Source organism: Phyllobates terribilis, unplaced genomic scaffold (assembly GCF_046119375.1).
Source record: "Phyllobates terribilis strain yellow unplaced genomic scaffold, ASM4611937v1 Scaffold_47__1_contigs__length_9908305, whole genome shotgun sequence".
NCBI lineage: Eukaryota > Metazoa > Chordata > Amphibia > Anura > Dendrobatidae > Phyllobates > Phyllobates terribilis.
In genome coordinates, this window is record NW_027362807.1 from 5874433 (window position 1) to 5895991 (window position 21559).

Genomic DNA, 21559 nt, shown 5'->3' on the forward strand with positions numbered 1-21559 from the left:
CTATTATATGGGACTCTGACTTGAAGTTTTTTCCTCTTGTTTCTTATGTATGGAGGAGTATGTGGGGCCCATTATACTGTATACTGGTTGGCCCACGAATTTGTCAAAGTTTATCATTTTGGCCCTCTGCAAGTTTTGAGTTTTGCATCCCTGATGTACAATCTGTATGGGTAATGTACATGGAAATGGTAATAATGCAAAGCTGTTAATTGGACTTTGCTACAAGCCTCCTAATATAGCTGAACACGTAGAGGATGATACGCTGCAACATATTAAAAAAGCAACAAAAACAAGTCATGGTCAAAGTGTTGGATCCCTTGAAATTGTTTCAGAAAATGAAGTAATTCTCCCAGAAAATTATTGAAATTACAAGTTTTGTTATACACGTTTATTTCCTTTGTGTGTATTGGAACAACACAAGAAAACAGAGAAAAAAAAGCAAATTGAACATAATTTCACACAAAATAGGCCGGACAAAATTGTTGGCACTTTGCCAAAATTGTGGGTAAACAACTTTGTTTCAAGCATGTGAAGCTTGTTCAAACGCAACCGTGGCAAGTAACAGGTGTGGTCAATATGAAAATCACAACTAAAACCAGATAAAAAAGGGAGAAGTTGATTCAATCTTTTCATTGTGTGCATGCATGTGCGCCACACTAAGCATGGAGAAAACAGAAAAAGGAGAAGAGAACTGTCTGAGGACTTGAGAACCAAAATTGTTCAAAAATATCAATAATTTCAAGGTTATAAGTCCATCTTTAGAGATCCGCATGTTCCTTTGTAGAAGGTGCGCAGCATAATCAATAAATTTACAACCCATACAGTCAAATATGGTGGAGGTTCAAAGGTGTTTTGGGGTTGTTTTGCTGCCTCTGACTATGTGCAAGGCATCGTGAAATCTGGGTCACAATGTAGTGCCTAGTGTCGGAAAGATGGGTTTGTGTCCTAGATCATGGGTCTTCCAGCATGACAATGACCTCAAACACCCAGAAAATGGATGGAAACAAAGTGCTGGAGAGTTCTGACCTGCAATGAGTCTGGATCTAAATCCCATTGAACACCTGTGGAGAGATCTTAAAATTGCTGTATGGATAAAAATATTAAAATTTGAGAGTCCTCAGTGGAGGATACCATCACCATCTTTTCAGTTAGCCATTAGTCAGTAAACTTTCGAGACTACTCAGGTCTTTCATCAGACATAGTATAACACAAAATCTGAAGAGTCACATATTTATACACAACAGGGCACAGGAATAATGCAATAGATAAGACAAGTGATGTGAAGCAGAACTATCAGTATGGGAAAGGGAGAAGCAGTTGTGGCCGTAAATATGTGTGGACACAAGTAGATCTATTCATCTTTTCTTTTTTTGTGTGGCGATAAGAATTCATCTTTCTTTTAAGTTTTTGCCCCATCTGCCCTACATACAGACCCCCAGTTGGACATTTGGTACATATAATTACGTACATTACATTAGACGTTATGCAGCTGAAAGTACCTGGGATCTTGTGGTCCTGATGTGAGTTGGGAATCTTTATCTTGTCCGTGGTCATTATAAATGGACGGGTTTTACATTTACAGTTGGTGAGGATGAATTTTGTAAGTTTCACCACAAAGGTGAAACTATCCTCCCGGTCAGTTTGCTTTCCCTCCCAGTACCTTTTAATTCTAACAATGTTAGGTTTCTGGGAGATTATACTTGTTCCTTTTATTTGTCGTTCTCCTTAGCTTGCCTTCTTTGCCCTATATGAATGTGTTTTTGTTTCTCATTCAGGTTTTTCGTATTTTACTTCATACTTTCCTTTCCCCTTGTTGCAGCCTCCCCTCTGGTTCCTCAGGAGGTATGACAAACTCCTCAACGACTAATTAGGGAGTTAGGTCTGTGGTGGCGTTTTTAGTTGTGCAGTTAGGGCCTTTCTTGTCTGTACAGAGACTAGTTGGGTGTAGTTGCGGCATTCTCTCCAGTGTGGGTTCTCCGGTGGTTATCAAAATGCGCTTTCTGGTTAAAACATTTCCTAGATTTTGAACATGAAAAAGGCTTCTTCCCTGTGTGAATTCTCTGGTGCTTATCAAAATCAGATTTCTAGTTAAAACATTTTCCATATTCTGAACATGGAAAAGGCTTCTCCCCTGTGTGAGTTCTCAGATGTTTGATAAGGGTAGATTTGTCTGTAAAACATTTCCCACATTCTGAACATGAAAAAGGCTTCTCCCCTGTGTGAGTTCTCTGATGTTTGATAAGGGTAGATTTGTCTGTAAAACATTTCCCACATTCTGAACATGAAAAAGGCTTCTCCCCTGTGTGAGTTTTGTGATGTTTGTTAAGATTTGATTTCACTGTAAAACATTTCCCACATTCTGAACATGAAAATGGCTTCTCTCCTGTGTGAGTTCTCTGATGTGTGATAAGATATGATTTCTCTGTAAAGCATTTCCCACATTCTGAACAGGAAAATGGCTTCTCTCCTGTGTGAGTTCTCTGGTGCCTAACAAGACATTTTTTCTGATTAAAACATCTCCCACACTTGGAGCAAGAAAATCTATTCTTCGCTGTGTGAATTTTTTGATGTTTAAGAAAAGACTTTTTAAGAGGAAAACTATTTCTATATTCTGAATGTGAAAATGGCTTCTTTGCATTAGGAGCAGTTTGTTTTTTAATGCTTATTTTGTGACTTTGATTTTCCTTAGGAGTCGGTAATAAATCAGAAGACAGGACCTGTGTCAAAGGATCAGATGACAGATCTTTGCTGTGAAGGGATGATGGTATATCTGGAGTAATGGCATTCACTTGAATTGTATCCTGTGTGATCTCAAGGTCATCGGATTTGAAAATTGAGGATGTCAGCTGTCCCTCTGATCTCCGGGTACAGTCATCTGCCAAGAATAAAACCAATTATTATTTTTTAATAAAAAATCCTTGAATTTTATATTTTTGAACATTTCTACTTAAATTGTCTGTAAAAAAGGCAAGTTATATAAAAAAAATCACTTATTCACCAGGACAATGACTATCTAATAGAAAACCTCATAGGATGAAGCAGTGGAGCGTGGTGTTCAACTGTTTGTTCATTCTGCCTCCCAAATAAGGAGTTAAAGGTACAGCTTCTGTCCAGCCACTAAGATTAGGGTTGCTGGTACCTGTAATACCATCGAGTCTGACAGTATGGGTGTGTGTGCTGTCCAGCTGGAGTAATCTGCTCCCTGCTTCAGCCAATTGGAAAGCACCGCACCCTACTAAAGCTGGAAGCATATTGCCGGAAGCTGCCAGATACAGCCTTGTTCTCCTCTGGGTCAGTACTCTGTGCTCAGCTCCCGGCTTGTGTATTTGTTTCCTGTTGTGACCTCGGCCCATTTACTGACTACTCTTGTGTCTTCTGATTTTGTATTTTCTCTGCTATTTTCTGACTAAGCTACATGACTATTCTTCTTCCCATCTCACTCCACTGAATAGCCGGTAACACCGTAGCCCAAACCTTGGGGTCTCTGTGTAGGTCCAGATCCATGTAGAGGGGTGATGAGCAAAGTAATTTGTGAAATCTGTAAACAGGGTAGATAGTGACAAGCCTGTTTGTGGTAGCCATCTTTTAAGCTTCCAGGTGACCAAGACCAGCTCCCCCAATACATTGTGTCTGGGAACTATTTCAGCAAGATCTGCATTCCTAATAGATAAATGGCGCTCCTTCCCTTCTTAACCTGCTATGTGCCCAGACAGTAGTGTACAACCGTATATAGGGTATTGTCGGATTCAAAATAAGTTGGAAAATAATTTGTAAGGTCCATTTGTTTCCCATTATCTTTTGTGAAGAATTCCAAAGTTATCACCACATAAAGTGACACACGTCAAATATGAAAAATGGGTCTGATTAGAATCATAAAACTGGCTGCAGGAAGGGGTTAAATCAGAGGATTACTGAAGTCAAAAACTGTGATGATAGACAATAAAACATCTACTGAAGCGATCAAACTGAACAGTCTCCATCAGAGAAAAACAGGTAACAAGTGGAGAAACCTCTCTGGGGTAATTAGAGTATGGGGCTCGGTGGCTCTTGGCAATCTAAACTATCGTAAGAGACAATATTTTCTGTCAGATGAGTTTCAAGAAGAAATATTAGACATTTAAAGTGAACTCTTTTATAATAGTGCAGAGCTGAGGTGTCTTAAATTTAGATCTCGGGCATTTGGAAGAGGCAATGGAGATCTTTTTGAAAGACTACCAGGGAGTTACAGAGTCACATAAGTGAGGCCGGCCGATCCCACCACAATGAAACCATCATACAGAATGAAGGTGTAAAAAAAGAAAGAATATATAAACATGTAACATCCCCAACAACAACGTATGTATGAAGGGAGAAATCCAACACTAAACTGGAGTCGCACTCATATATGGTGGACCATTGGAGCTACTATGAGTCCTGACCAGAAGAGTAGAGAAAGTATTAGCGCCCCCATTTCAGGAGAGATTGTGCAGTAATCTGAATTCCTTAGGATTGAAAACATAATGGAATTTATGACATGGAGTGAATCCATGAAACCAGGGCTGGAGCCATGCCAACACATCTCCTGCAGGCGTGAATAAATGTATATTACAGCCATCAGCCACGCACAGCTTAGACATATATCATGGCACAGGTGTAATATTTATTGCAATTCTATCTAAAAATTGGGGCGCTGGTAAGTGAACTCAGTAGGTCTGCTGCAAATGGTTTGTGTCACCATAAACCACTAGGGGAATAGAATCAATTATATAAAACCACTGCGCTGATGTACTGAGGAGGATAAGTGAGGATTGTAGGGAGTAGTAATGGAAGAATTTACAATTGTTTGATGGATTTTATTATTTTATTAATCATAAACCACTATTTAGAGATGTCATGGATACATAAATTAGTATAAAACCAAGGGTTAAAAATAGACCATTTGGTAAGTCCTCCAGGGATTCAGAGCTGTTTGGGACCTGTAGTAGGATATATAAGGACTGTAGCTACTGGCCTGTATAGATTAGTTGCTTTTTTGTAAAGCTACTGTGCATGTATTTACCTTGGATTGCGAGAGGATCTTACTGGATAATGAAGAGGAGAATAGGAACGGGATAATGGATCTTCTTATTAAATAAGATGTTGGAATGAATGCTGTAATGAAATAATTTTCATTAAATAACAAGCTTCATCTTGCCTTCGATTATAAAATCGCTTTTTAAATGGCTTACATAGAAAGCATGAACCTAGATGTTCAATAAATACCCAGGGGTGTGCCCCAGGGGGACGAGTATACGCCTCTGTGGGGTTATAGAGGCTTGATTCTGGTTTATAAAACTGGTAGAACCTATGGTCTGAATCGATACCCTGGCACACCCCTGGGTATTTATTGAACATCTAGGTTCGTGCTTTCTATGTAAGCCATTTAAAAAGCGGTTTTATAGATGGAGCTTGTTATTTACTGAAAATTCTTTCATTACAGCATTCATTCCAACATCTTATTTAATAAGAAGATCCATTATCCCGTTCCTATTCTCCTCTTCATTATCCAGTAAGATCCTCTCGCAATCCAAGGTAAATACATGCACAGTAGCTTTACAAAAAAGCAACTAATCTATACAGGCCAGTAACTACAGTCCTTATATATCCTACTACAGGTCCCAAACAGCTCTGGATCCCTGGAGGACTTACCAAATGGTCTATTTTTAACCCTTGGTTTTATACTAATTTATGTATCCATGACATCTCTAAATAGTGGTTTATGATTAATAAAATAAAATCCACCAAACAATTGTAAATTCTTCCTTTATTGCAATCCTGTTTGAAGTTAGTCGGTTTTAAAAGAAATTGAACAGTCAGGATAAAGGGAAACTCTGCTGTTATTGTACAGAAATTCACACTTGGCCTCACTGCACATTTAATGTTGTCAATCATAAAAATGAAGTTTGGCCAGAAAGACTGGACCTGGTCTTGTAGGGACCATATGAGCACATTCATCAGCACAGAAGGGAGAGAAGGTAGATTCATCCAATAAGATATCAGGGTTCTAGGAAGCCAACAGCATCATTACCCTCCGCTTTCTCTTACAGGTCCATCATAATATTTTTCTTCAAGTGATTTTCTAACTTGTGAGCACATTCTACGTACGCTGTCATTTGGCTTTGTAGTTTATAGATCTGGGCAGGTAACGGTCAGTGTCTCCTAATCCCAGGGGGAGGTGGATCCTCCAGATTGTAAGTTCTACAGAAAAGGGCTTTCCCAATTACACAAAGTAATTTGAATATTTTCGGACAGAGGAGAATGTTGTGGTCTAGCGGCAAAATGGTGATCACACGATTGTGATACGGCCGGACTACACCACCGATAAAGCAGCCACAGCCGATGACTGAGAAGAATCTGTGACTTCTCTGCATTTAGTGATCACTACTCACCTGGGTAGTCATATGTAGGAATCTCCTCTTTACACCGCTCATCACCCCTCACATATGTCTCTGTAGCATTAATATGGGTCAGATCTTCACCCTGAAACAAATATTATAAAAGTCAAAGACAGACGGAGAAGTCACAAGTTTGATCGGCTCTAATCCTGCCATCTCCACCGTTCTCATAACACAAATATAAAACATAATAATGGTGGATAAAACAAAACTGAAGACATGACCTTTACAGCCGTCTACACATCATAGGGGAGATCTCATGACACCTTCTCTCCATCTACCTGATGATCCTGAGGAACATTGGGATCTTCTTGTTTACAGTACTGTGGAAGAAGAGGACGGGGACATCTCTCTGGTGTTGTCCTCTTACTGGACAGATCTGGAGGAAACACATACAGGGATTGAATTCATTCTTTACATACAGATAATTATAGGCCGTGTGTATTTAGTCCTGTCTATTACCTGGTGATGTGAGGGGCTGGAGAACCTCCATCATAAAGTCCCTGTACAGATCTTTGCGTCCTTCTAAATACTCCCACTCCTCCATGGAGAAATAGACGGTGACATCCTGACATCTTATAGGAACCTGACACATACAATGATACCGTCATCCCCCAATCCCTTCATAGCATTACTGTATAATGTCCCAGCATTCCCAGCAGTGTCACCTCTCCAGTCAGCAGCTCAATCATCTTGTAGTTGAGTTCTAGGATCTTCTGGTCATTGATGTCCTCATGTATCAGGGGGTGAGATGGAGGCCCCATGATTAATCTCTGGTTATGGAGAGACACATTAATAAATCTCACTGCAGACATTTCCAGAGTCCTCACCTCTCCAGTTCTGTCCATCTGTTATTCCCATAGATTAGAATGATGTAATGTGACGTCATCAGAATCTCTCACCTCTCCAGTAAGCCGGAAGAGGATCTCTAGGGTGAGGTGTAATATCCTCTCCACCATCTTGTTCATCATTTTCCTGGATAAATCAGGAAAATTTTCTTATATAGACAATCTTCACTGAGATGATCCGGTATTTTAGAGATCTGAATGAGAAAAAGATAAGCTGATGGAACATCATAAAAATCCTGTGTAATAATAAAATTACTGGAGATAATAAGGGGAAACATAGGAGGAGATTTATTATTTTACAGTATTTAGTTTTTTCTTTACATCTAGTAATAAAACCTTTATATTTTAGGCCACAGACAACAAGCAATTTCTTCCTCGGAGTCTGCAGCTGAATAAGTTTCTCATAGACTCACCTTCCATAAAGCTAATTCTCATCTCATTTTCCGACACTGGAATCGGTATTAGCAATACTGCAGGAGATATTCATTACACGTGACGTGAGAAATAACTACTTCATGATGAGGCAACATCTTCCACTACGGATCTAAAACCATATTTGGCCACAGTCCGTCACTGACTACATCACCACCGGCTGTCTATATGAATGTTTCCCGTCTTCCCCGAACTGTAATCTTCCATCAAGTTAGATCTCATGTCTGATTCACACACAGAAGTTTGAGGCTTTTATAAAAGCTGTTTTGTTTGCACAAACACCGAGGGCAGAAATGATTTGATACTAAAGTCTACATGTATAGTGTATTATGGGTTTTATTTCTGGCCTTAGGCTTTCCTATATTACAAGAAAACCCCCAGAAAAAAAGAGCAGATATTAAAATGTTTCAAAAGAAAATTGTCACCAACAATTCTTGTAAAAAGAAAAAACATGCAAAAAGCAGAAGACACATTTTGTCATTTTTTAACACGTTAAACATTTGTTTTTGTTTATATATGAACTCTTTTGGGCACCAGAACATAGATGTACACCGCAGGGATGGCATGGGTGCGGCTGCAATAAAATCCCTGGCAGTTTAACCACTTGCTCCTGCAAAAAGCAAACATGGCATCTAAGAAGGTGTGACAGAGTTCGGCTGAATGCCCTTCTCCCCCAAGTACTCGATAGTATGGGGCTGACTAGTCGCTACAATACTTAAATGCCTAATTATGGTGTCTGGGCCTGCAATGTACGAAAGTCTATTAGGCCGGGCCAGAGGCAGCGTTCCATAAGTTACCTTTTAACGCCTCCATAAACATTAGACTAAAGTTGCATGGAAGCACTGATTTTGGTAGTCTATATAATGTATTTGGGGGCCTCCCTACAGATGCAGTCAGTCATACAAATCACAGGAAAGCTGGAATATTTATGTATGGGGGAGTCTGGAGAGATAGCCGTCTGCCAAATGACCGTTCAGCCAACAATTATCTCATGTGTATGGGGCCGTTAGTATTACACTGACAGGCAGTGATAATACACGGCACTACAGTAGTACAGTGCATCACCTGAGCAATCAGAGGCTTCTGTGTTATATGATCGCATTAATGAGAGTTGTATAAAGTTTATAAAAAAGTTTAAAAAAAAGTTTTAAAGTGAAAATATCACAGTTTTAGCAAAAATAAATATTCGTCACTATAGGGAAAACTTGCATATAATGGTAAAATGGAGAGGGAGGTCAGCTCACTGTTTATTCAATCCACCTTGTCTGAAGATCACCGCATGGAACCGCCCTGGTCAGGGACTGTGAAGACCAGGGGTCTTCCATGGGCGTAATGCTACTCAAACAACACAGGGTGAGGGTAAAACAGCGTGGCAATACTTTATTGAACCACAAAGTGGACAATAAACACACAGAACAGTCCCAGCAAATACCCAAAATTGTACAACATTACACAGTCTCACACTTCCTTCTCCACCCACCTGGGACAGAACAGCTGCAACTTTGGAAGTCTTCCAGGGCCGACTACCTCTACCAGTGGCCCCCTGCTTCTGGCGGCCCCCCACAGAGAGAAGGTAGCAACAAGATTAAGAAGCCAACAGTCCATCGAGGTACAAGACCAGGAGACCCGATGGTCCCATCCTGGCCTCTCCGAGACTTTTCATGGGGCCAGGTGACCAGTGGGTCCCTCCTGGCAACTCCAAATGCCTCCATGGGTTCTAGGCGACTGGTGGGTCCCTCCTAGCAACCCCAAAACATATACATGGGGCCAAGTGACTTTTTCGTCCTCTCCTGGACTCCCCAAAAGTAGCGATGGAATCTTTCCAGTCAAGGTCGATACCCTTAGACTAGAATCATGCAGAATACAAATCTGTGTCTCTTTAGATGACATGCAATCCATCTACTTTCCTGAAGGATGTCTCCCATTCTCCTTCCAAAGTCCTTCTGATGTTCCTTGATTCTCTGTCCCAAGTCTCATTCTGTCTACAGCACTACAGACATCCCTGTTTATATTTACATCTGTGTCAGGTCATCAGGCCCAGGTAAAAGAGGTAAAGGTGCAGGGATCACCTATCATTGTTTGAGCTAATCTATTTACATAGTTGGTATCACAGGGGCTGTTGTAAATTAACTTTCAGGAAACTTAGTACAATTTGTCATTAGCATAGTAAACATGAATGTTTCCAAATGAATAGAATTCAGCATTCAGGGTGTAATGCAGTGGCTTGCAGCATTACTGTAATGGTCCAGGGAGTGTGTGGCCTAGTGTGAGGCCTAGTGTGGCCTGGTGAGGCCTGAAGAGAGAGCCAGGCCTGGTGAAGCCTTGTGTAGTCCTGGAGGGCGAAGGCTGGATCTCTGGGTGTGGGGGATGCCAGTAGCCTTGGACGGAGTGAGGCCTGGTGAGGCAAGAAGCCTCGTCCCTGTGTATGGGAACCTACTAGCCTGAAGAAAGCAGCTGACACACGACTAAGGTGAAGCAGTGTGTTATATGGACATTGATAGTTACTTTGCTGAAGGCTGTAACTGGAGCCAAGCGGGCATGTCTGCAATTGGAAAGGTCTCCTGGATGTTATGTGTATAACCATGCCGGTGAGCCACTGAGATGGACTATGTTATGTGCAGTTATGAAGTGTAATAAACTGCTGGATGTCGTGTTACCGGAAAACGTGGCTGGTGTGCTATAATTGACCCCGTGAAGCGAGTGTCCCCCAGCGTGATGAAAAGCGCTACCTTACAAGGGTTATACAAATACTATGACCTTATTGATCAGCAAGAGAAATACAAATACATTTGTAAGTCAACACAACAAGATAGTGTATTTCTCTTGACTGAACAAATCTAATCGCCTGGCTTATTCAGATTTTACCCTGTATCGTCACAGGGAAATTTCAAGGTTCAAGTAGAGAAAGGAGGAGAGATGGATTCTCCAGCATTGTCTATATTGTTAAAACCTCACATTTATTGTGAATTCATAAACACTGTTGTGATGGCATACCACCAAGTGCCCACACACCAAACCAATGCTTATTCTTGATTTACAACATGTGAGTCTCTGTGATACTTTTATATCCTTCCCTTTCCAACGCCTGGGTGTCCATTGATTACTGAGCACTTCTCAGACAATTTAACCCTGTATTGTATGGAAGAAAAAGATAATACACAAATACAACTCATGCATGAGACATTCAATAAAATCACAGGAAATCAAAAACAAATATAATTAATTGTACTGTAATATTAATCCTGTCTGATGTTCATTCCCTGTGGGGCTCTAGTGTATAATTTAAATATCCAATATAACTTTCTATTTAAGATTTTTCTTTTCATATCTCCACCTCTTAATGGTTTATAAGACTTTTCTATTCCTAATATCTGAAGGATCTGATATCCCCTTTATGTTTTTGTGAAAAGCATCTCGAAACCACAGACAGGTTTAATGCTGTGGGATTGATTGCATCAGATAAATGTCTTCTAATACGGGTTTATTGCAGATCTGACATCCATCCCACATATTGCAGGTAACTCTCTATACACTCTATTAAATAGATGACCCCTATAGTGGTACAATTGATGAAATTGTGTATTGCAAATTGCTGTCCCGTTAGGTTTTCTTCAAATGTGTCGGTTTTATTAACATAGTTGCATGCTTTACAGGGTGTATGTCCACATTTAAAAAAACCCTTATAGGATAACCAAGTCACATGGCGTTTGATATTTGTTTCTTGAAAAAAACTCGGTGAAAGTTTTCCGCCAAGTGTAGAAGCCTTTTTGGATACAAAACTCAAACAAAATATGTAAAAGAATTTACAAAGTCTGGAGGATCGATCTCAGACATCAAAAAAACCAAGTTTGAAAGAGATATCAAAGACAACGAGTCAAATTCAATTTACACATGGAAATGAAACAAACCAAGAGCCACTGTTCTGAAATACAGGTCACACAACAAATTCAAAGGAAATAGAGGAGAGCGGAGGTCAGCTTCACAAATCCTAATGTGTCCATGGGTTCCTCTAATTATAATTCTCTGAGGACTTATCTGATGCATCAGTGGGATCAACTAAAGACGGAACAAAAATAAATTCTCAAGTACTCCCCGCAATTCAGCTCAAAACAACAGGCCGGAAGAAAGCTCCAACGTGCCCGGACATGTGCGGTCCATGCCGGAGTGCATCACGGTCTCCTATCTGCGAATGCACATGTCCGGAAGCATGCGTTCCACGCCGGAGCGCATAATGGTTTTGGATTGCATTCCACCAACATAGAAAAGTCCTATGTCTGAGATCAGCACCATGGGAGACTAAAAACAAGTATTGCACATCCCATAATGCAATAGAAATGTAGATCTACTTTATCACTACAACAAATCTGGGATGGTGGCCCACAGTATATTCCGAAATGATCAAATTTCCCCTCTATTGCACAATTAGAGATACACAAGGATCACCACACTTGTTAATTATGAAATAGTATAAGTGGAATATAATTGATAAGAAATAATTCTGATATAGAAGCTCAGACACAATATGTAAACCCCATTCACAGGGAACTGAGTAGCAATGGGTAGAGTTTACAATCCAAAATTATAATCCAGAATGGGACTGTATTCACATCAAACAGGTATAGGAAATTTGCTCATTGAGTCCCTTAGAGGCCAGTGAATGCAGTCTAAAAATCCGCTCACTTTCTTTTTTGAGGATACATCTATTGTGATCACCTCCTCTGACATTGGGTTTAACCACCACAATGATACAAAAGGAGATATCTCCGGTTTCACCACAATATACACTGTTCTTGTATCTCACTAATGGGATCTACCGACCATGGCGTATATCGCCCAAATGCTCCCCTACTCTCATCCTAGACACCCTCTTGATCTAGTCTACATATTCTAGGGGGCGGGTGCATGTGGCCATATCTACTAGTCCTGAGGTTTTACAGTTGGAATAATCCCACTGGAAAAATAATTTAACCATGGAGGAACTTGAGAAAGATTTACATTGTCTCATCCAATTACATGTACAACATTCTCCAGATCTAAAGAAACCACAGATTCTTCTATCTAGCCAAGTCCCCTTGGATGCAAGTTTTTTATAGAAACTATGCACTAAATGGTCTCTAACTGACCAACCCTTTCTGAAAGTTATTGTGGGAGTAGATCCCACAGCACCCCTCAGGGCCGGGTCAGCCACAAGTATATCCCAGTGTTTTCTGAGGATATGAAAGATACAGTCACTCTGATTGTCGTAAGTTTTTCTTACTCGTGTTGTTCAATCTTCTTCTTGGTCTCTTGGTTAGGTATGGAGGAGTGTCTGTCTCTCCCATTTTTCTGCAAACGATGATACGGAATCCAAAATGTACCAAGAGTACCCTTTTTCCCTGAATCTGATGTTCAGGTCTATTGCCTGTATAATAAAATCTGTGACATTTGAGCAGTACCTTCTCAACCGTAAAAATTGTCCCTTGGGTTTTCCTCTTTTTATGGGGATGAGGTGGTGGTTATCCCACTTCAATAGTTTATTAGTGCTTGAAGGTTTATGGTAGATGAGTGTCCCTAGGGTCCCATTCCAATCTTTCTTGATCAGTACATATAGCAAAGGCAACTGGTAATAATTGGTGTTGGTCTGCTCCTTTAAATAAAATGTACTTTTCAGGTTATATCCCCAGTACCCTCACTTATCTTCCCTTCTTTTGAGACCCACACAGTCAGACTCTACCGGCCCTTCTCCCTGTGAGTGGCAGTTGTGTATCGCCCTCCGGGCCCCTCCCGTCAGTTTCTCGATCACTTTGCCACTTGGCTTCCAAACTTTCTATCCTATGAGATCCCCACACTAATCATGGGAGACTTTAACATCCCAATTGGCGATTCCCTCTCCCCATCTGCCGCTCATCTTTTATCGCTAACTTCCTCCTTCGGCCTTTCACAGCTTACTAATTCTCCTACACATGAAGATGGAAATACTCTTTGACCTGATCTTTGCCCGGCTCTGTTCAATACATGACTTTACTAACTCCTCTTTCGCTCTCTGATCACAACCTTCTTTCATTCTCTGTCAAGAACTGTCACCCTGCTCAAGACCCCCCACTTTCCACACTTATAGAAATATACATGCCATTAACACCCAGAAATTTCTGAAAACGTTGCAATCATCATTGGCCCCAATCTCCTCCCTCTCATGCCCTGACTCTGCACTGAAGCATTATAACGAAACATTGCAATGCGCCCTGGATGAAGGCGCACCACCTGCACAGAGAACAACTCGGCACAGACGGCGACAACCCTGGAACATGCTGCAAACATGTTATCTCCAGCGGTGCTCCAGGTATGCTGAATGGCTGTGGAGAAAATCTAATCTGGCCGAAGATTTCCTCCATTATAAATTTATGCTTAAAACCTATAACTCCTTCACCTCTCCAAACAAACCTACTTTAAGGCTGCGTGCACACGATGCGTTTTTCATGCGTTTCCGCAGCGGAAACGCATCAAAAACGCATGGTAATCCGCACCCCATGGTCCCCAATGGCATTCCGCAATGTCAATGCACATGCTGCGGATTTTTCCGCAGCATTTCTGCAGCGCTCATAAATCCGCAGCATGTTCATTAATTTTGCGGAAGCGCAGCGGAATTGCCGCCATTGACTTGCATTGAGACGCATATAATGCGCGTCTGTACATTTGTACACGCGGATTATATGCGATTCAATGTGCGGATGGTACCCAGTTCTGGAGGAGAGAAGACTCTCATCCAGACCTGGGTACCATTGTACCTGTGAAAAAAAGAATAAAATAAAAAATAAAGTTTATATTCACCTGTCCGGCGGCCCGTGCAGCGCTTCTCCTTCCAGGACCTGAGATGACGTCGCGGTCATGTGACCGCAGGCTGTCTCGCGAGATGCCGGCAATCAGAAGCCAGGACGAGCGCGACAGCACACGCGGCGGAGGATCGGGGGTAAGTATAGCTTTATTTTTTTATTTTTACGGTCACACTATATAAATTCATGCCGTTTGGAAATTTTCTGCTTCATTTCTGCATCGTGGGCACATAGCCTAACAACCTCATCATCTCACGGTCCAATAATCCTAAACACCTTTTTGACACTTTTCACTCTCTCCTTAATTAAACAGCACAGGCCCCGACCACCGACCTCAGCACTGATGATCTGGCCAATTATTTCAAAGAAAAAATTGACCATATCCGACAAGAAATTTTCTCCCAATCCCCAAATGTTATGCATGCTCCTCCCTCCCACACAGCAACTTGCTAATTTTCTGACTTCGAACCAGTCACGGAAGAAGAAGTGACAAGGCTCCTTGCTTCCATTCGTCCTACTACCTGCACCAGTGACCCTATTCCCTCACATCTCTTTCAGTCCCTTTCTCCAGCTGTGACCACTCACCTAACTAAAATATTCAACCTCTACCTCTCTTCGGGTATTTTTCCCTCCTCTTTTAAACACGCCAGCATACATCCATTACTTAAAAAAACATTCCTTGACCAGAACTGTGCTGCTAACTACAGACCTGTTTCCAATCTTCCCTTGATCTCTAAACTCCTGGAACAACTGGTCCACTCCTGTCTAATCCACTATCTCTCAGATAACTCCCTTTTTGACCCTTTACAATCTGGTTTCCGCTCTTTACATTCTACTGAAACTGCACTCACTAAAGTCTCTAATGATCTACTAACAGCCAAATCTAATGGTCACTACTCCCTGCTGATTCTCCTGGATCTCTCTGCAGCATTGTGAATCTACCTCTCTGACCACTCCTTCACTGTGTCTTTTGCCGGCTCCTCTTCTTCTCCCCTTCCCATTATTGTCGGGGTTCCTCAAGGATCAGTCCTAGACGACCTTCTTTTCTAATTATATACCGCTCCTATTGGACAAACAATCAGCAGATTCGGTTTTCAGTATCATCTCTATGCTGATGACACCCAATTATACACCTCTTCTCCGGACATCACCTCTGCATTATTACAAAATACCAGTGATTGTCTTTCCGCTGTCTCTAACACTATGTCCTCCCTCTATCTAAAATTGAAGCTGTCAAAAACTGAACTACTCGTATTTCCTCCCTCCACTAACCTACCTATGCCCGATATTGCCATTTCTGTTTGTGACTCCATCATTACTCGCCAGCAACATGCCCGCTGTCTTGGGGTCATACTTGATTCAGATCTTTCCTTCACTCCTCACATCTCCTCGCTCGTATCATCTACACCTCAAAAACATCTCTAGAATCAGAACTTTTCTTACCTTTGAGTCAGTAAAAACTCTTACTGTAGCTCTTATTCATTCTAGTCTGGACTATTGCAACTCTTTAGTTATCGGTCTCCCTCATTCTAAACTTTCCCATCTCCAATCAGTCCTGAACGCAGCTGTCAGGGTCATATTCCTCACCAACCGACACAACGATGACTCTTCCCTGTGCCAGTCATTGCACTGATTGCCCATCCAGTAAAGAGTTCAATATAAACTTATTGCTCTTACCCACAAAGCTATCCACGATTCAGCACCACTCTACATCTCCTCCCTCGTCTCAGTCTACCACCCTACCCGTGCCCTCCGTTCTCCTAATGACTTAAAACTAAAATCCTCCGTAATCCGAACCTCCCACTCCCGTCTCCAAGATTTCTCACATGCTGAACCAATTCTTTGGAATGCACTACCCAGGACAATTCGATTAATTCTCAATACCCACAGTTTTAAGCGTGCCCTAAAAACCCATTTCTTTAGACTGGCGTAACACCTCAACACACTTATCTAACTGTCCCAGTTTGGCCCATATTAAAATTTTCTTCAAAATCATGTTCATACCATCCATGCACTGAATAGCCTCTGTCTGTACTGTACACATACTGGCTGGCGACCAGTTCATGTAGTGTTATATACTTACCCTATTTAGTATATTAAGGCAGTATTATACAATATATGTACATTTTACCTATTTCCTTATAGACTGTAAGCTTGCGAGCAGGGCCCTCACTCCTTTTAATATCTGAGTTATGCTTATTCTGTAAAGTCTGTATTGTCTGTATAAGTCCCCCCTAAAATTGTAAAGTGCTGTGGAATATGTTGTCGCTATAAAAATAAAAATTATTATTACAATAAATTCAGATGTAAATCTAAGGCCCACTCTATTGATGTTGAGTTCCCCGACAAATTCAAAAGATTGTTCACTCGTCCCTGACCAGGTGATAAAAATGTAGTCAATATATTTGTACCATACCCCAATATATGGATGCCATCACTTATTATCATCCCTGAATATTGTGGATTCCTCCCACCAGCCCAGGAATAGGTTAGCATACTAGGGGGCACAGAATCTCCCCATTGCTGTACCCCTGAGCTCGGGTAAGTACTTCCTGTCAAAAAGAAAGAAGTTATGAGTAAGAGTGAATTTTAGAAGATCGTTCATGAAGTCATTATGTCTGCTACACTCTATTGACCTTAATTTCAAGAAACGTCTTACTCCTCTGATACCATCCTCATGCGGTATATTACTGTACAAAGCCTCGATATCTAGTAAGGCCTGCTCCCCTACATGCCTGTATACATGCTCGAGGGTATTCATGGAGGGGAGCAGGCAAAGGGAAACCAACTCCAGAGGGATTATTCCAACTGCAAGACCTCAGGTGGTACTGTGGGGGCATTATACTGTGTGGGGGGCATCATACATACTGCATAAGGGACATAATGGGGGCATTACACTGTGTGGGGCCATCATACATACTGCATAAGGGGCATAATGGGGGCATTACACTGTGTGGGGGGCATCATACATCCTGCATAAGGGGCATAATGGGGGCATTACACTGTGTGGGGGCATCATACATACTGCATAAGGGGCATAATGGGGGCATTACACTGTGTGGGGGGCATCATACATCCTACATAAGGGGCATAATGGGGGCATTACAGTGTGTGGGGGGCATCATACATCCTGCATAAGGGCCATAATGGGGGCATTACACTGTGTGGGGGCATCATACATACTGTATAAGGGGCACAATGGGGGCATTAGTGTGTGGGGGGCATCATACATCCTGCATAAGGGGCATAATGGGGGCAATACACTGTGTGGGGGCATCATACATACTGCATAAGGGTCATAATGGGGGCATTACACTGTGTGGGGGCATCATACATCGTGCATAAGGGGCATAATGGGGGCATTACACTGTGTGGGGGCATCATACATACTGCATAAGGGGCATAATGGGGGCATTACACTGTGTGGGGGCATCATACATCCTGCATAAGGGTCATAATGGGGGCATTACACTGTGGGGGGCATCATACATCCTGCATAAGGTGCATAATGGGGGCATTACACTGTGTGGGGGCATCATACATACTGCATAAGGGGCATAATGGGGGCATTACACTGTGTGGGGGCATCATACATCCTGCATAAGGAGCATAATGGGGGCATTACACTGTGTGGGGGGATCATACATCCTGCATAAGGGGCATAATGGGGGCATTACACTGTGTGGGGGCATCATACATCCTGCATAATGGGCATAATGGGGGCATTACACTGTGTGGGGGATCATACATCCTGCATAAGGGGCATAATGGGGGCATTACACTGTGTGGGGGCATCATACATCCTGCATAAGGGGCATAATGGGGGCATTACACTGTGTGGGGGCATCATACATCCTGCATAAGGGGCATAATGGGGGCATTACACTGTGTGGGGGCATCATACATCCTGCATAAGGGGCATAATGGGGGCATTACACTGTCTGGGGGCATCATACATCCTGCATAAGGGGCATAATGGGGGCATTACACTGTGTGGGGGTATCATACATCGTGCATAAGGGGCATAATGGGGGCATTACACTGTGTGGGGGCATCATACATCCTGCATAAGGGGCATAATGGGGGCATTACACTGTGGGGCCAGTAAAGGGGCCCTGTACTATGAGAACAATACGTTTCCTCCCTTCCTGTCTCCATAGTTGGGTCGTATGTATCTATTACAGGAAACAGAACAAAAACCTTATGATTCTTATAAAGGGGCAACACAAGACCCCAAAAGAGTCTCCGTGCTGAAGGGGTTAATGCCCCCAGCGCCCAGTAATGGGGTCTCCACATACCTCCACCTGCAGAGCCGCCACCACATATATGGCTGCTCTGTGCGCACAGGAGCTGTGATGAGGTCACAGGAGGGGAGGAGTCAGGGGTCACATGATCAGGGGCCTCAGTGGATGCAGGACTCTGCTGTGCTGGTTGTCATGGTGCTGGATGAGCTGAAGTTTATGTGTGGGGTCAGGAGGGGTTTACAGTGTGGATGTAGCAGAGCCGCGTGTGTACGAGGTGTACGGAGCAGAGCCGCGCGTGTACGAGGTGTACGGAGCAGAGCCGCGTGTGTACGAGGCGTACGGAGCGGAGCCGCGCGTGTACGAGGCGTACGGAGCGGAGCCGCGTGTGTACGAGGTGTACGGAGCGGAGCCGCGCGTGTACGAGGTGTACGGAGCGGAGCCGCGCGTGTACGAGGTGCACGGAGCGGAGCCGCGTGTGTACGAGGTGTATGGAGCAGAGCCGCGTGTGTACGAGGTGTACAGAGCAGAGCCGCGTGTGTACGAGGCGTACGGAGCGGAGCCGCGTGTGTACGAGGCGTACGGAGCGGAGCCGCGTGTGTACGAGGCGTACGGAGCGGAGCCGCGTGTGTACGAGGCGTACGGAGCGGAGCCGCGTGTGTACGAGGCGTACGGAGCAGAGCCGCGTGTGTACGAGGCGTACGGAGCAGAGCCGCGTGTGTACGAGGCGTACGGAGCAGAGCCGCGTGTGTACGAGGCGTACGGAGCAGAGCCGCGTGTGTACGAGGCGTACGGAGCAGAGCCGCGTGTGTACGAGGCTTACGGAGCAGAGCCGCGTGTGTACGAGGCTTACGGAGCAGAGCCGCGTGTGTGCGAGGTGTACGGAGCGGAGCCGTGTGTGTGCAAGGTGTACGGAGCAGAGCCGCGTGTGTACGAGGTGTACGGAGCGGAGCCGCGTGTGTACGAGGTGTAGAGAGCGGAGCCGTGTGTGTATGAGGTGTACGGAGCAGAGCCGCGTGTGTACGAGGTGTACGGAGCGGAGCAGCGCGTGCATGAGGTGTACAGAGCAGAGACGTGTGTGTTTGGCAGTCCTCGCCAGGGCTGTGGAGTCAGAGTCAGATCCCATTTTGGTGGAGTCGGAGTTGAAGTTGGTATAAAATGGACTGACTCCGACTCCTAAAATATGTAATAAATTGGGTACAGTAGTTCAATGCAGTTTGTGGGGAATATTTTTCATAAGAATTTGGGAAAGTTATGAAATGTCCTATAAATGTTTGTCCTATTCATGATCTAAGGGTCTAGACTTTTAGCTGAAAAAATGTGTCCTACCATAAATGTATCACTTAAACATGAGCCATGTATGAGGGAGTCGTGGAGTCGGTGTCATGGAAATTGAGGAGTCGGAGTCGAAGGTTTGGCTTACCGACTCCACAGCCCTGGTCCTCGCTTGTGGGGGCCAATAGCAAAGCCCCTGAGGTGTGAACAACATACAACCCCCTAAAGTGACCCCATTTTGTACACTGTACCTATCAGGGAAGTCATCTGAGGGTGTAACGGGTGTTCTTATCCCACAGGTGATTCACTGATTTCTTTACCATTTGGTTGTGTGAAAATAATATTATATTTGCTCTGTGTAGCAGCGCAGGGTTCAGCTCAGGGGGCGAAACATCTGAGCGGCACCTAACCAAGTAACTGTGTATATTATATATGTTTGTAATGTATATATAAATATAACTCTAAGTAAATAAAACTTCTGTGAAATCAAACTGTCCACTTAGGAAGCAACACTGATTGACAATCAATTTCACATGCTGATGTGCAAATGGAATAGACGATAGATGGAAATTATTGGCAATTATCAAGACACCCTCAATAAAGGAGTGGTTCTGCAGGTGGGGACCACAGACCACATCTCAGTACCAATGCTTTCTGGCTGATGTTTTGGTCACTTTTGAATGTTGGTTGTGCTTTCACACTCGTGGTAGCATGAGACGGACTCTACAACCCACAGAAGTTGGTCAGGTAGTGCAGCTCATCCAGGATGGCACATCAATGCGAGCTGTGGCAAGAAGGTTTGCTGTGTCTGTCAGCGTAGTGTCCAGAGGCTGGAGGCGCTACCCGGAGACAGGCCAGTACACCAGGAGACGTGGATGGGGCCGTAGGAGGGCAACAACCCAGCAGCAGGACCGCTACCTCTGCCTTTGTTCAAGGAGGAACAGGAGGAGCACTGCCAGAGCCCTGCAAAATGACCTCCAGTAGGCCACAAATGTGCATGTGTCTGCACAAACGGTTAGAAACCGACTCCATGAGGGTGGTATGAGGGCCTGACGTCCACAGATGGGGGTTGTGCTCACAGCCCGACACCGTGCAGGACGCTTGGCATTTGCCACAGAACACCAGGATTGGCAAAGTCGCCACTGGCACCCTGTGCTCTTCACAGATGAAAGCAGGTTCACACTGAGCACATGTGACAGACGTGACAGAGTCTGGAGACGCCGTGGAGAGCGATCTGCTGCCTGCAACATTCTTCAGCATGACAAGTTTGGCAGTGGGTCAGTAATAGTGTAGGGTGGCATTTCTTTTGAGTGCCGCACAGCCCTCCATGTGCTTGCCAGAGGTAGCCTGACTGCCATTAGGTACTGAGATGAGATCCTCAGACCCCTTGTGAGACCATATGCTGATGCAGTTGGCCCTGGGTTCCTCCTAATGCAGGACAATGCCAGACCTCATGTGGCTGGACTGTGTCAGCAGTTCCTTCAAGATGAAGGCATTGAAGCTATGGACTGGCCTGCCCGTTCCCCAGACCTGACTCCTAT

At 43.5% G+C, this 21559-nt stretch overlaps 1 protein-coding gene across 2 annotated transcripts; it reads right to left on the reverse strand.

The window, feature by feature from the left end:
* Positions 1 to 373: 373 nt before the first annotated feature.
* On the reverse strand, positions 374 to 18884 carry LOC141191564 (uncharacterized). 2 transcript variants are annotated; one of them, XM_073661493.1, is made up of 8 exons: positions 18801 to 18819; positions 16919 to 17054; positions 7316 to 7455; positions 7082 to 7186; positions 6876 to 6999; positions 6695 to 6792; positions 6408 to 6498; positions 374 to 2875 (listed from the first exon to the last, which is right to left on the reverse strand). In XM_073661493.1, exons 3-8 carry the CDS (start codon positions 7382 to 7384, stop codon positions 2085 to 2087), a joined length of 1278 nt encoding a protein of 425 aa, XP_073517594.1. In that variant the 5' UTR covers positions 7385 to 7455; positions 16919 to 17054; positions 18801 to 18819; the 3' UTR covers positions 374 to 2084. The 2 variants fall into 2 exon arrangements, with proteins under 2 accessions (XP_073517594.1, XP_073517595.1); XM_073661494.1 differs by lacking the exon at positions 16919 to 17054 and having other exon boundaries at positions 18801 to 18884.
* Between the last annotated feature and the right edge of the window lie 2675 nt (positions 18885 to 21559).